The following is a 14121-nucleotide window of genomic DNA, read 5'->3' as shown; positions in this document are numbered from 1 at the left end:
GACAGATCTAAACAAAATAAGAAAGTAACACAATGTAATAATGGAACTAGAACAAAATCAAACTACAGACTAACTACAAGATCCTAACAGTTTGGACTCATGGTTCACATCTATCTATCTATCTATCTATCCATCTATCTATCTATATATCTGTAGCCCTGGGTTTTGAGAACCACAAGAAGTGGGGGGGGGGTGAATGAATTCCTATGTCTGAGAGTAACTGAGATTTACGAGGGGAAGTGAAGTGTAAAAAAAAAAAAAAAAGAGACAGAGGATTCTGGGAGAAAAAAAACGAGAAGGAGAGAGGAAGGAGATAGGGGAATAGAAAGAAAGAGGGATTGGAACAATACGGAAAAAAAATCGTGTTAAACATAGTTGGCGAGTTAGAAATAAGATTATACGCAGAGTATAATTGATAATTGAGTAATGAGGAGTGTGGACCTGTTAACGAGGACTGCTACTGCTACTGTTTAGAGGACACTGCTGCAGGGCACGTGTGGGGGGGGAAAGCAGCAAGATGGCGGGGACGTTTCCCTAAAGATAAAGAAAGCTACAAGAATCCTGCGTGGAGACGCTAAAGGGAAAGAAGAAAAGGAAAGTGGACTCGCTAAGCAGCGGTGACGGTGAGGACGTCGGCGGAGCGAGCCGGTTTCGTTGGTCCATCCGGTTCCAACAAGAGGAAAAGTAACAAGGACTTCTGCGTTCGTTTCGGCGAACTCAAACATCAACAGGCCTGCAACGGAAGCGTCCACGGGTATTGGACTCTGTGTGTGAGTGTGGGCCCTGGTGCGGATGTGTGTGAAGTTATATGCTGAAATGTGAAGTTGGTGTAAGTTTAAGAACTGTTAATGTTTGTAAATGCATATAAGGGGTTATAGAAGCTGTTATGTGTTAATTTCCTACCAACGTTCAGGGTAGAATAAGCCAGGTTAGTTTGTGGGATGTTGAAGATAAATAAGAAAAACAACTTTGTGTGGGTGTCTGGATTGTTTTACTGGGAAGGTAAAAAAACAGTAGTGGAGTAATAGCTACTTACATGAGGTAAACCTGCATGGTATCTACCTGAAAATCACGAACCCAAGTAGCCACCCTGCAAGTGAGTTAAAGTTCTGCCCTGAGAATAGGTGATGGAGCAGTGGGGTGCTACATAAAAATTGGAGGCACCGCTGGGATAAATTATTTTATTTTATTTGACTAAAAACAGTATTACACCCAGACAACCAGCTATAAGCTAATCCTAAAAACAAAACAAACAAACAAAAAAAAAAAAAATTTCTTGGTTCCTTTTGAGTATCAGTAGAGTATAAAAAAGTACCAAAAAGTTTCTACAGTTGATTCGTACAAATTGGCTAAGCATAGCAAAAGACACGTTTTCATTAGTGATTAGTTGTGTTTTATTTTGGTGAAAAGACAGGATGGCTCAGTTACTACATTGGTGTAAGGGGGAGGGAATTGATCCATTACATGCAGTTTTGGTTAAAGATGTTCCTGAAGACACCGAAGTTAGTGTGATAGAAGACACAGTGCAGGCCATCAAAGCTCTGGGACGTGTTAGAGTTAGAGGGCGAATGTATGATCCTGTGTCGCAAAGCTTGACCGTTCTTTGTGAGTGTAGGGAGACAGTAAATGTTAAAGCCATTCCTGCAGATGTAACCCCAGAAGGTAGTGATTCTCCGTGGAGGATCATTGGGCCACCAGGGGTGGAGGAAGAGAGTACAGCTCAAGGGAAAACAGATTCTCCACAATCACCAGAGTTAGACACGAGTCAAAATTCACTTTTTCAAGCATCTAGTCCAGAGGCTATAATCAGAGCAGTTGGTGACGTCTTGCAGCTAACGTCAAGACCCACTAGCGATTATGCGAGCTACAGACGGCTCAGAACTTTTTCTGGCGTGCTTCCCACACCTCAAGGGGAAGAGCACTTAGAGAACTGGCTGGAGCAAGCTAGACTGATGATTGAGGAGTCTGATAAGCCGGACAGAGAAAAAAAGATGAGGATAATGGAGAGTGTAAAAGGTCCTGCCATGGAGATCCTACAAGCTGTGAGATTCAACAACCCGGATGCAACGTCCACAGAATATTTAAATGTTATTGGAAACACCTTTGGCACCACAGAGACTGGCGAAGAGCTCTACTTTGCTTTCAGAATGATGTGCCAACATCCAACTGAGAAGCTATCAGAGTTTCTTAGGAGAATGGAAAGAGCTCTAAATAAAGTGGTTCAAAGAGGAGGTTTGCCTTCTTCGTCCAAAGACAAGGCACGCATTGAGCAACTCATCAAAGGTGCCACGCGGTCTGACATGATGATGCTAAGTCTCAGGCTACGAGAAAGAAGAAGTACTCCACCCACATTTCTGGAGCTCCTGAACGAGATCCGCATTGAGGAGGAATATGAGGCGTCACGCCGTCGATTAAATCCCCCTAAATCTGTTCATGTTAAAAGTACCACTGTAGCAGCTATGGACTCGAAAGATCTAGCTGTGGAGGTTGAACAGCTGAGGTCACAGATTTGTGAACTCAAAGCTTTGTCCCTGTCGCAGCATTCACATCATCCTGATCCACAACCTGCAGTTAAAGCAGAAATAAGCAGCTCGGAAGGGGATGGGGGCCTTCAAGCCCTCAGGAAAGAGGTTGTAAAGCTGAGAAAGCAAGTTTCAGTCATGTCAGTCCAGTCGACTGCAATACCAAAAGACCGTCCAACTTCCTCCGATCCTTCTCCAAGTCATGAGACGGTGAAAGCAGCTATGCACAGAGAACCCTGTGACATCTTCTGCTACCGTTGTGGCGAAGATGGGCACATTTCTACTAAATGTATGTCACCAGAAAACTATCCAAAAGTCATACAAAAGTTGATTCAGGCCCAAAGGAGGGGTAAAGCAGGTCAAAGATTTACCAGCCCTCGTTCTGAGTGGAAAAATGCTAATGTGAAGAAGAGCGCTGTGAGTCTGCAGGGCAGTAACCTGCCCAAAGGACTAGTAGGACCACCCGCTACTGCTCACGTTAAAGTAAATGGAACACCATGCACTGCTCTCTTGGACAGTGGCTCTCAGGTCACGATCATTTTTGACAGCTGGTATGTTGAACATTTATCACATGTTCCTCTACATCCAGTGTCAGGTTTAGCCATCTGGGGTTTAAGTGAGTCTGAGAGCAGTTACCCATATAAAGGCTACATTCAAGTAGACTTGGAGTTTTCTGAGAAGAAATCACACAAAGGGAAATCGGTTCCCATTCTTGCTTTAGTATGCCCAGACCCCCGATGCTCAGACACCATTCCAGCTCTGATTGGCACCAATGTTAGCAAAGTATGGTCCCTCCCTAGAAACCATAAAGCAGCCAGTTCAGATCCCATTTATGCTGCACGAGTTGGTGTAACAGAGCGAGAACTCACAGATCCTGTAGATCTGAACTATAAAGAGACAAAGCACAGCAATGTTACAGTGGCTGATGTTAAATGGGTAGGCCCAGGGCCACTAATGATCCCCGCTGGTGGTGAGCATATAGCCATTTGTAAAGTCATTGAAAAGAAGAGAGTGGGAGATGGCATTCTCATCTCTGAGCGTGCAGCTTCACATGCACTCCCACCCAGTCTGTTTGTGCAGCCCACAGTTTTATTTTCCAAGATGTTGGATAAAGACAAGTTTTTGGTGTTCATGCGCAATGAGTCTTTAAAAGAAACTGCCATACCCACTGGTACAGTAGTAGCTCATCTTCATGTAGCTGACACAGTGACTGAGATCCCAAACACCAAGACACAAAATCCTAAAAAACTTGATCCATCTCAATTCAATTTTGAAGACTCCTATATCCCTTCTGAGTGGAAAGAGAGACTGAAGAAAAAACTTTCTGAACGATCCCATGTATTCTCAGCTGAGGAGTGGGACGTGGGGTTAGCATCTGGAGTGGAACACCACATAAGACTAACTGACAACACCCCCTTCAGAGAGCGGTCACGGCGTATAGCACCTGCTGATGTTGAGGACCTTCGTCGCCATCTCCAGGGGCTTATAGCAGCTGGGATAATCAAAGAATCCCGAAGTCCTTATGCCTCACCCATTGTGCTGGCACGAAAGAAAAATGGACACATTCGCATGTGTGTCGATTATCGTACACTGAACCGCAGAACCATTCCCGATCAGTACACGGTGCCACGCATCGATGACGCTCTGGATTGTTTGTCTGGAAGTAAATGGTTCTCAGTGTTAGATTTAAGGAGTGGATATTACCAGATTCCAATGGCTGAGGAGGATAAAGAAAAAACCGCCTTCATTTGTCCCCTGGGATTTTTCCAGTTCGAAAGGATGCCTCAGGGAATAACTGGTGCTCCCTCAACATTCCAGCGGCTCATGGAAAAAGCCGTTGGGGACATGCACATGCTGGAGGTTATCGTATACCTTGATGACCTGATTGTTTTCGGGAAAACTTTGGAGGAGCATGAGCAGAGGCTCCTCAAAGTCATCGATCGCTTAGGCGAAATTGGACTGAAATTGTCACTTGATAAATGCCAGTTTTGCAGACCCCAAGTGACATATGTTGGACATGTAGTGTCTGAACGGGGCATTGCTACAGATCCAAGCAAAGTGGAGGCCGTTGCCCACTGGAAGGAACCCACTGATCTTCCATCACTCCAGTCCTTTCTAGGATTCTGTGGATATTACAGACGTTTCATTAAAAACTATTCAATTATCGTCAGACCACTAACCGAACTGTGTAAGGGATATCCGCCAACTCAGAAGAAGTGGAAATCCACAAAGTCTCCTGAGAAAACCTACTATAAAATCAGTGAACCTTTTGGAGAAAGATGGGATGGGAGCTGCACAGAGGCTTTCCAACAGATCCTCAAATGCCTCACCCAAGCGCCAGTGTTAGCATTCGCTGACCCGTCGAAGCCTTATGTGCTGCACATAGATGCTAGTTTCCATGGCTTGGGGGCGGTGCTAAACCAAGAGCATCCTGAAGGACTGAGGCCAGTCGCTTTTGCCAGCAGAAAGCTCAGTTCTTCAGAAAAGAACTATCCAGTGCATCAGCTAGAGTTTCTGGCACTCAAGTGGGCTGTGGTGGATAAATTCCACGATTACCTGTATGGCGCAGAGTTTGTTGTAAGGACAGATAACAACCCCCTTACATATATACTCACCACCGCCAAACTGAACGCCACAGGTCATCGCTGGCTTGCAGCTCTTTCCACCTATAACTTCACTCTGCAGTATCGGCCAGGCTCTAGCAACATTGATGCAGACGCATTGTCGCGAAACCCTGTTTCTGATGACAGAGATGAGTTCAAGAGTTTAACACCTGACGATGTTAGAGCACTCTGCAAGCAGGTATCCAGAGACCAGTCTGTTGAACCAGTTAGTTGTGCAGAATCTCTCTGTGTCCCTCCTACTGCCATGCCAGAATGCTATGCGTTTCCAACCCGACTAGATCTTGGTTGTTTGACCCAGCTCAGCAGAGCAGATCTGATTAAGGCACAAGACCATGACCCAATGATTTCACTGGTCAAGAAATCCTTAAGTGGAGGACCAACAGTCTCATCTGAGAAGTGTACTGACCCTGGAGCCATCTACCTGCAAAGAGAGGCGAGTAAGCTTGTGCTGGTGGATGGATTGCTTCATAGAAAGATTAATAAACCACCTAGTACAGAAGTACTGCAGCTGGTTCTATCCAGAGAACATGTTCCCATGGTGCTCAAGTCTCTCCACGATGAATCGGGTCATCTTGGAGTGGAAAAGACGCTTGAGTTGATTCGCAACAGATTCTACTGGCCTAAGATGGGGTCAGAAGTGGAGCAGTATGTGAAAACTTGTGGTAGATGTATTACCCGCAAAGCTTTGCCACAGCGAGCAGCTCCTTTAAATCAGATCACCAGCCGGGGACCACTAGATCTGGTCTGCATTGACTTTCTTTCTCTCGAGCCTGACTCGAAAGGATATGCAAATATCCTTGTGGTGACTGATCACTTTACAAGGTACGCTCAGGCGTTTCCGGCTAAAGACCAACAAGCATCCACAGTGGCCAAGATTCTGTGTGAACGTTTCTTTGTCCACTATGGACTTCCTGCACGGATACATTCCGATCAGGGACGTGATTTCGAAAGCAAGCTCATCCAGGATTTACTGAGGATGTTGGGGATCCGAAAGTCCAGAACATCTCCCTACCATCCTCAGGGAGATCCTCAACCTGAGAGATTTAACCGAACATTGTTGTCCATGCTCGGGACTCTGGATCCCGCTCAGAAACAGAGATGGAGTCAGAACATCAGCCAGTTGGTGCATGCCTATAATTGCACCCAGAATGAAGCAACCGGATATTCACCCTATCTATTAATGTTCGGAAGGGAGGCTCGTCTTCCTGTGGACATCTGTTTCGGAGTATCAGATGAGACTGGGAAAGGCCCAACCTATCACCAATATGTATCCAAGCTGCGGAAAGATCTGGAACAAGCTTATCATCTCGCTGCAAAGAATGCTGACAAAAATCATCAGCGAAACAAGAAGGCACATGACAAACATGTGAAAGAGCAGATCCTAGAAGAGGGAGACCGTGTGCTTCTGAGGAACTTTGGCGTCACCGGTAAGCACAAGTTGAAAGAGAAATGGAGAACAGTGCCATACATTGTGTTGGAGAGAATGCCTAACTTGCCAGTCTACAAGGTGAAACCAGAGAGAGGACTTGGGGTTGAGAAAACGGTGCATCGCAACCACCTGTTACCCATTGGTCATCTTGTCCGATTTCCAGCTGATGCGGAGACAGAACAAGTGCGGAAACCTGTCACTAGGGGCCAACAGAGACGGTCTGAGTCTGTCAAGCCTGTTGCTCAAGAAGATGTTGCACTCTCTTCTGATTCTGAGTATGAGGAGGTGAACACGGCAGTTCCACTACAAGTCAATCTGAGAGAACTTTTGAGACAAACAGAGAGGAGGGCTAAAGAACCCTCTACAGTCACAAGTGAAGTTCAGATTTCGTCGCCCCACGAGACTATTGATGATGCTGGGTTAAGTCCCAACTCACCTCACAATCAAGACTCACTGCTCTGCTCTGATCTAGATTTAGAAGGGGGAGAGAGGGAAAGTGATGAGGTAGTAAGGGAGGGAGAACATGTCATTACAGAACGCTCTAAGCGAGTGAGGAAACCAATCCTAAGATTAAGCTATGATGAACTAGGACAGCCATCATACCAGCCAGTAAGTGTTGTTAGTTGTGGAGTACTTCTTGGAAGTGGAACCGTTAAAGAACCAAGACATTCTTTTTGTTCTACTGTATGGTGTCACTCTATGGCACTATGTTCTAGCTGTGTTAATTCTAACTTACCCCAGTTTCCTACTTTTATTTGGGNACGTACAAGGAATTTGTCTTTGGTGTATTTTTTTATATATGTATTTAAAGCAATGCATATAATTCATAAACTTTTTTTTTAGCAAAAATACAGAACAACTCATTTAAAAAAGACAAGTAAATATTTCTCACAGGCCAAAGTAATAAACTAAAGTGCCAGAGTGAAAACAAACTCCAGTTGCAGCTCAGTTACAGTCTCATCAGCTCTCTGCCCAGAAGAATAGCAGCTAATGATTCATAATCGTGATGATTTACCAGTCGCGGTTTGAATTCAATTACAGGTTTTGCAATAAAGGCCGTGTCCATGACATCCTCTCGTTTTACTTTTGTGCTTGTGTTTGGAACATGTGCAGAGGACCCCTTGTCGTTGGTGGGGCCTGTCTTTTAGGGAAATCTTCTCTTGATGGTAAGTGATAGTGCTTTGAATCTCAAAAGCTAAATAATTACACGGTGCTTACATCCACTTGGAGCCCCTGCTCCTTTAATGACGCTGAGCAGACAAAGCCTCTTCTGGGCTTGACTAATTACAGTGCTTCACCGAGTATCATTTAGTCTTATTTATGTTTGAAAGAAAACAGGAAAAAAAATAATATAAATTTCACATTTTCAGATGGTGAGAGACAAACTTGAGGCATGTTAGAATAAAAAATAAATTTAAAAAATGTACAATAAGAATAAAAATTGTTAATGCAGGCAAATCAGTTTTCAGAATGAAAAAAAAAAAAGAAAAATAAATAGTATCTGACACCAGTCTGCATCACCTCAACATTTTAAACATGGCACAATTTGACGTCCGTCCACTCCTGACTTTATGCCTGGGAGCTCAAATGAGCACGCGGAGGTGCAACATCAAAGCCGATGGCTGCAAGTAAAGCATTTTATTGGCTTTCCTTTTGATCTGAATGAGGAGGGAGGGAAAGAAGTACTCAGGCCTAACTGTGTAATTCAAATTTAAATGTGACTTTATATGTGCGGGTGTTTAAAAATAACAAAGACTCCGCTGCTGATTCTCCACCTGAGAGAGGGGGGCAAAAAAAAAAAAAAAAACAACTTCAAAGTGAGCACACCCAGACTACATGTGCAGGGGATAAACTTCACGGGAAGTGACTGTGTTTTTAAATAACTCTGTGTTAAATCAGGATATCTGCTATATAGTCTTGACCATACTAATTTTTCTTTCATTGTAAAGAACATTCCCTTTCTGAGAAACCAGAGGGAAGAATCTTCTTCTTTTTCGTCTTACTGTTCTTACTGTGGGGTTGCATATGCAATTAAATCGATTTAAAGTTTATGAGTTGCTTCCCTTTAAAAAAAATAAATAAAAATACTTGACAGCATCGGTTGTGTTTTTACAAAGCATGTACACCGATTACCTATTTACTACTTGGAAACATTTTAGAACTAAAAATGTGTGTGCTTTTCTCTAAGAGAGCATTTAAAGGACAAAGAGTCACATGATGTTGAATCACCAAAATGACAACGCCATAATATCCCAAAATGTAGGAGTTATTTGTTCAGGTTTGATTTAATAAACCAGAATACTCACAACATAAACTGATGACAACAGAAATTTCAGGTGTTAAAAATAACAGTAAAGGTCTATATAAATCATCTGCCGCTTTTTATTCCTCCCGTGTAAACTGTATGTGCCAAAGTCACATCTGGACTGAACTGACATCTTTCACTCCTATCTAGAGTCCACATGTGCACATTCTAAAAAAAAACCAAATAAATACTAATTCATTATACAAAGTTCCTAAATTTCTTACTTTTGCAAAAAAAATAAAAAAAATAAAAAAATCTTACCCACTAAAACACAGCTGTCTCATTGCCCTGAGTGCTCCAAGATTACTATGTTTCTCTTTGGATTTAACAGGTGTGTCAGGACTAATTTTCATCCTGGCCGGGGGTGCATTTAGAAACGGTTAACATCAAATGGTCTGCTAACCTGGCCTCCGTCAGCCAAGACAGGCCAAATTAACACCCAACTGCTCGGCTGAATGCTTCTGATCACAGGTGTGAACCGGCAGGCCGTGTGACAGTTTTCCACTGAAAGCCAGTCTGTGTCCTCCCTCACCTATAATAAACACCACAAAGTTTTATTCGCACTGAAAGAAAAACAACTTGCATGTTTGTAACTTTTACGACAGACTCACATTAGAATCGGTGTCAGCCGTGTTCATTATGTCGCATATCTGTATCGGATTACCCAGGGGGTGTGTGCGTGTTTTTCCTTGCGAAACTTCCTGCAAGCCACACAGATGTGCAAATTTACTTTATTAACTCTGTACACCTTGCTTGCAGCAGTTTAATTCATCCCGGTCAGCCAGGCTCATTTTGTTCAGCAGTGAGAGTTTTTAGATTTAGGTTGTAGCCCGAGCCTTAAACAAACGTAGCATGGCTGACGAGCTGAGGCGCATGGAGGCAAAATAAATTCGTAGCTTTTTCAAAGAACGTCCCGGTTTTGATCAGGTTCAGAGGTCATTAGAGCTTCTTTTGAGGGGAAAATATAATTTCACTGCCCTCCGCTGTTCAACAGACACTGCTTCCTATTTCTTTGAGTAAATACCCTTAGACGTTTTTTGGTGTACCCGATAAAGTAACAAGCAAATTTAGCTTTTCAAGAGCATCACAAAGACCTATGTCATCAGAGAAATCAGATATTGGAGTTAAGCATTCTAGGACACACAACAACACACAAACTTAAGTGTCTCTGAATTATTTGTGTCAGAGAGTTTCCCTGTTTTGGAAGCACCAATGGAAATGAAGAGACTGTTTTCCCCAGCAGGGCCTAATGATGCCTGATGGCTTATTCAGCTGCTGAGTGCCAGCGCTAAAAGCTGATCATTACTGAGCCCCTCTGCTCTTTCGGTGCTAAAGCCGTGGCTCGGAAAATGAGCTGTCACCGGCTCGAGAGAGCAACGCCGCGCGTACTGTGGTGACCCCGTTCTTTGTGGCTGCTACCGCTTTGGAGGACGGAGAAGGCCTGTTGTCGTGAAAGTAAAATACGTTTTTTTTAAAGCTATGATTTAAAAAAATATATTAAATAAAAATCCAGTAAATTAAAACTCTGGTTTGTGGTTGTTTCTAGCAGCTTGGGGTCTTTCCTGTGGAGACACGAGGCAAGTCACTATGAAATGTCTCACCAGACCTTTTAGGTTTCGACTCGACAAATTTAACCCATGCAGCTCTCCGAGGTGTTGAGGCTTTTATGACCTCAACAAGTATTGAACACCCTTACTGATATTTATTTCATACTTGGTACAAAAATCTATGTCATTTCTCTCTCCGAAGCCATTTGAGAGCTTCCTCTGCTCTGTGTTTGGAATCGTTGTCTTGCTGAAACATCCACCCTGTTTTCATCTTTATCAATCTGGTAGATGGCAGCAGATTTTTATTTTTTTTAATCAAGAATGTCTCAGTAATGTAAAGTTTTCCATTCATCCTCCCTTCAAATATATTAAGTTTGCTTGTAACTTTTGGAGAAAAACAAAAGTTACACCATGATGTTCCCACCTCCACACTTCACTGTCGGTATGGTGTTTTTGGGGTTATGTGCATTTTGTGTGTGTTATGGCATCCAAATAGTTCAGTTTAGCTCTCACCTGACTATACCTTGTTCACCCAGGATTTTATGGGTTTGTACAAATGTTGTGTGGCAAACTTTAAACGAGATTCAACAAGCTTTTTTCTTTAGCGATGGTGTTTTGTGTGGTGGGTTTGCATACAGCCCATGGCCCTTATTTAATGCTGATTGTTTATTATTGTATAGCCTCAGCTATAATGGCTGGGAGCCTCCACATCATTACATAAAACAACAGTAATAAGTCACAGTTCATTAGTTTGGCTCTTGAACTGGATGTCGTGACCCAGAATCCTTCGTAATGTTCCCGTCATTAGAAGACAAGGTCTCCAAGCGCCACAAAAATCACAAGTGTTTTGTTTAAATACCGAAGCGTGTTCTGTGTAGGGTTTGTCCCTAATCACAAGTGGGACAGTTTCCTAATTAGCCATAAAAACTGTCCATGTTTGCCTCGGCCCTTTGCAGCGAACAGATTTGTTGCTGCTGCTGGAGCAGCTGAGGATCTCAAGTAATGTTATTTTCTCCCACTAGGCATTACAGGATTGGACTATTTTCAGGGCAATTGCGCCCTTGTGGGATAGCAATACACCAGATTGGAGTTGCTTCAACCACATGAAATCCCCTCTACGTCACATGGTCAGGATGTAACATAGAAAGGAGGAAGAAAAGGGAGTCGGAGAAGCTAAATATCACTGCAGCAGCGTGGGTGACAGTGATGGTTGCTGGTTATTAATGATATGTGAAGTCACGGTCACTTACAAGAGAGTCACACCATTACTCTTATTGGAAATCCATGTGTAATGTTTGAGGCCAGTTGTCATTTTTCTCAAACCTAACAGACCTGAAAATGTTTAATCAATTATACAAGAAATGACCCCCATTAATATCATCATTTGACTCTTTGAATGATGTCCTGTTGGAACAATTTCAATTTCATACAGTGGCGGTTGCATGCGTGTGTGAGGCTGATATTCACTGATCATCACTTTTTGGATTTTTTTTTTTGGAGTTTAAAGGAATATTCCTCAATGTCTGAAGAGAGGTTTTGTTAAAAACTTGGAAACAGTCAACTTACCTGCAGTAGGTGACCCTTTTTGGCATAGTCATATATTTTTACTATGTTTTCAAAGAGTGGCTAGTAAGAAAATGAGTGAAGATTTGGTTAGATTACTTGTAGTTCAATAAGGAAAATCTGGTCTAAATAATTTCTGGACAAATTAGGCCATAAAATCAGTTTAAAATGTCAAAGTGTTATTTAATTTTTTTTATGAGACTGTGCTGACAGTTGAAAATAAAAACAATTTTTATATCCCTGTGGAGCTGTTTAGACATTAATGCAATTCTGGTGCATTCAGTTTTCCCTTTATGTACCTTTAAAAGTTAGGAAAGTGAAATCCTGGAGCTGTGCAGCATTTCAGGCTGGTTGAATGCTGCTAGAGGCACCAGGACTTGGACTTTTCACCAGTCCCAGTGGTGTTTCTATTGATGTTGTTTCATGTCAGTAATGAAGTTGAAATGCTGACAGATCTTTGGTTCCTTCATACTTTAATAAAATAGCTGTCTTTAGTGATGGAGGGGAGACCACACTGTTTTGTTTTGGTGTCGCATTTTTTTAAATCTGCATACAAACATTTATGTGCTCAGCTTTAAAACAACATTCAGATTGAACACTGTGCTGATCTGCATTGAAAAGACTATGCTAAATATTTACCTTATCTATTTATGGACCGTTATTCCCCTAATGTCCACTTAGACGTCTGTAATATTTTTGCTTTTCCTACTACTTTACTTTATATGAGACAGTTACTGCTGCTCACATTTTTTTTACATTCTGTTCGCAGTATTCACTCAGAAAGATTACTGTTGGTGCACGGCCAAATATATTAACATTAACTTCCCTGGAAAGAAGCACACAATATAAAACTGACAATGGTGATATTTAAGTTGTTTTAAGATAGTTGAAACTAACTCTGGTATCACCTGCCTTTTACTAGCTATTAGCTACTAGCTAATTAAATGCGCACTAAATGAAGAGAGAGATTTACTAGAGGTAAGAAAAAATCTGCAATGTTCCTTTGCTTTGCTCATTTTCAGTTTTTTGTTTGACAGATAAATCCATGTGAAATGTTCAATCAGCACCTTGTTTTTAAAAACAGAATCCCTGCTCGGGTCGCAGTGAGAGCAAAAAACACAACGCCGTTAAGGGTTCACGCGGTGGAGGAAAGAATTCGGCAGACGAGAGGCGCACCTGTGTGCCATTTCTCATCAAAGCGTTTCTCGCACCAACGTCACCGACTGCTTTACTGCCTTATGGCAGTTCGCTGCATTACTAAAGCAGCAGCCTGTTTGAATTAGCAAGGAAATGGCCGTATTTGTTATCTGTGAGAAAGAGCCACGCCAGGGTAAATTGAAAGAGTAATGGGCCTGACGTCAGGAATGAATTCCGGCACAAAAGACTCAGCATCGATTCATCAGGAAGATGTTGGTGTTGATTAGCATCTGGGGATGCAAGGGAGCACGAGGAGAAATAAATTACACACTCTGAACGTGCAGGTTTCAAATCTGGGACGATTCGCAGCAAAACACAGATAGAGACATGAGGAGATTTCTTTTTTTTTTTTAAAGATAATCCCTTCTTCATTTAGACATTTATTTTATCGTAGTTAATTTTATCTCTACATGTATTAAATCAGATGTACTGGGACAACTTATCTATAGTTACACAGATCCGATGCTTAAAGACTTAGCACAACTCCATTTAATATGTTTGGGAATATCAATATCCCATTTTTGCTTTTGGCAGAAGTTTCAGAATACCAGAGAAAACATGCAAAATGTGGGTCAGCAATTATAAGAAGCCTTAAGCAGCTCCAATGACAAGGAACGCCTTTTAATTGATTATTGAGAAGGAGAAAATTGATTTTCAACGTGCCAATTTTTGCTAGGATATTAATTAAAAACAAAGTTGGCCATTGTTTCGTCACCTTCTGGGATATGCATGTCATTTTCTAGCAGAAGCAAACTTTCTTGATGATGATGATGATGATGATGATGATGATGATGAAAATAATTTTATGCCTAACTGTATCCTCTCTGGCATTTCTCTGCCAAAAAATGAACTTGTGCAGATCTGTTCTTAACACATCTGGTCCAAATAAAAACAAATAAACTGGAATCAAGGAATGAAACGAGGCAATGAAAAG

The 14121-nt window shown here is 42.1% G+C and overlaps 1 protein-coding gene across 1 annotated transcript; it reads left to right on the top strand.

Annotated features, from left to right (window-relative positions):
- Window positions 1-264: 264 nt before the first annotated feature.
- On the top strand, window positions 265-7338 carry LOC106945151 (uncharacterized; the record flags this gene model as incomplete). Its single annotated transcript, XM_015028612.1, has 1 exon — window positions 265-7338. A coding segment is annotated over exon 1 (5923 nt), but the record flags the coding sequence as incomplete, so codon positions are not given.
- Between the last annotated feature and the right edge of the window lie 6783 nt (window positions 7339-14121).

Source organism: Poecilia latipinna, unplaced genomic scaffold (assembly GCF_001443285.1).
Source record: "Poecilia latipinna isolate Pla-1442-1.1 unplaced genomic scaffold, P_latipinna-1.0 Scaffold131, whole genome shotgun sequence".
Taxonomy (NCBI): Eukaryota; Metazoa; Chordata; class Actinopteri; order Cyprinodontiformes; family Poeciliidae; genus Poecilia; species Poecilia latipinna.
The sequence above is the reverse complement of the archived record's forward strand: the minus strand, read 5'-3'. Positions and strand labels throughout refer to the sequence as shown.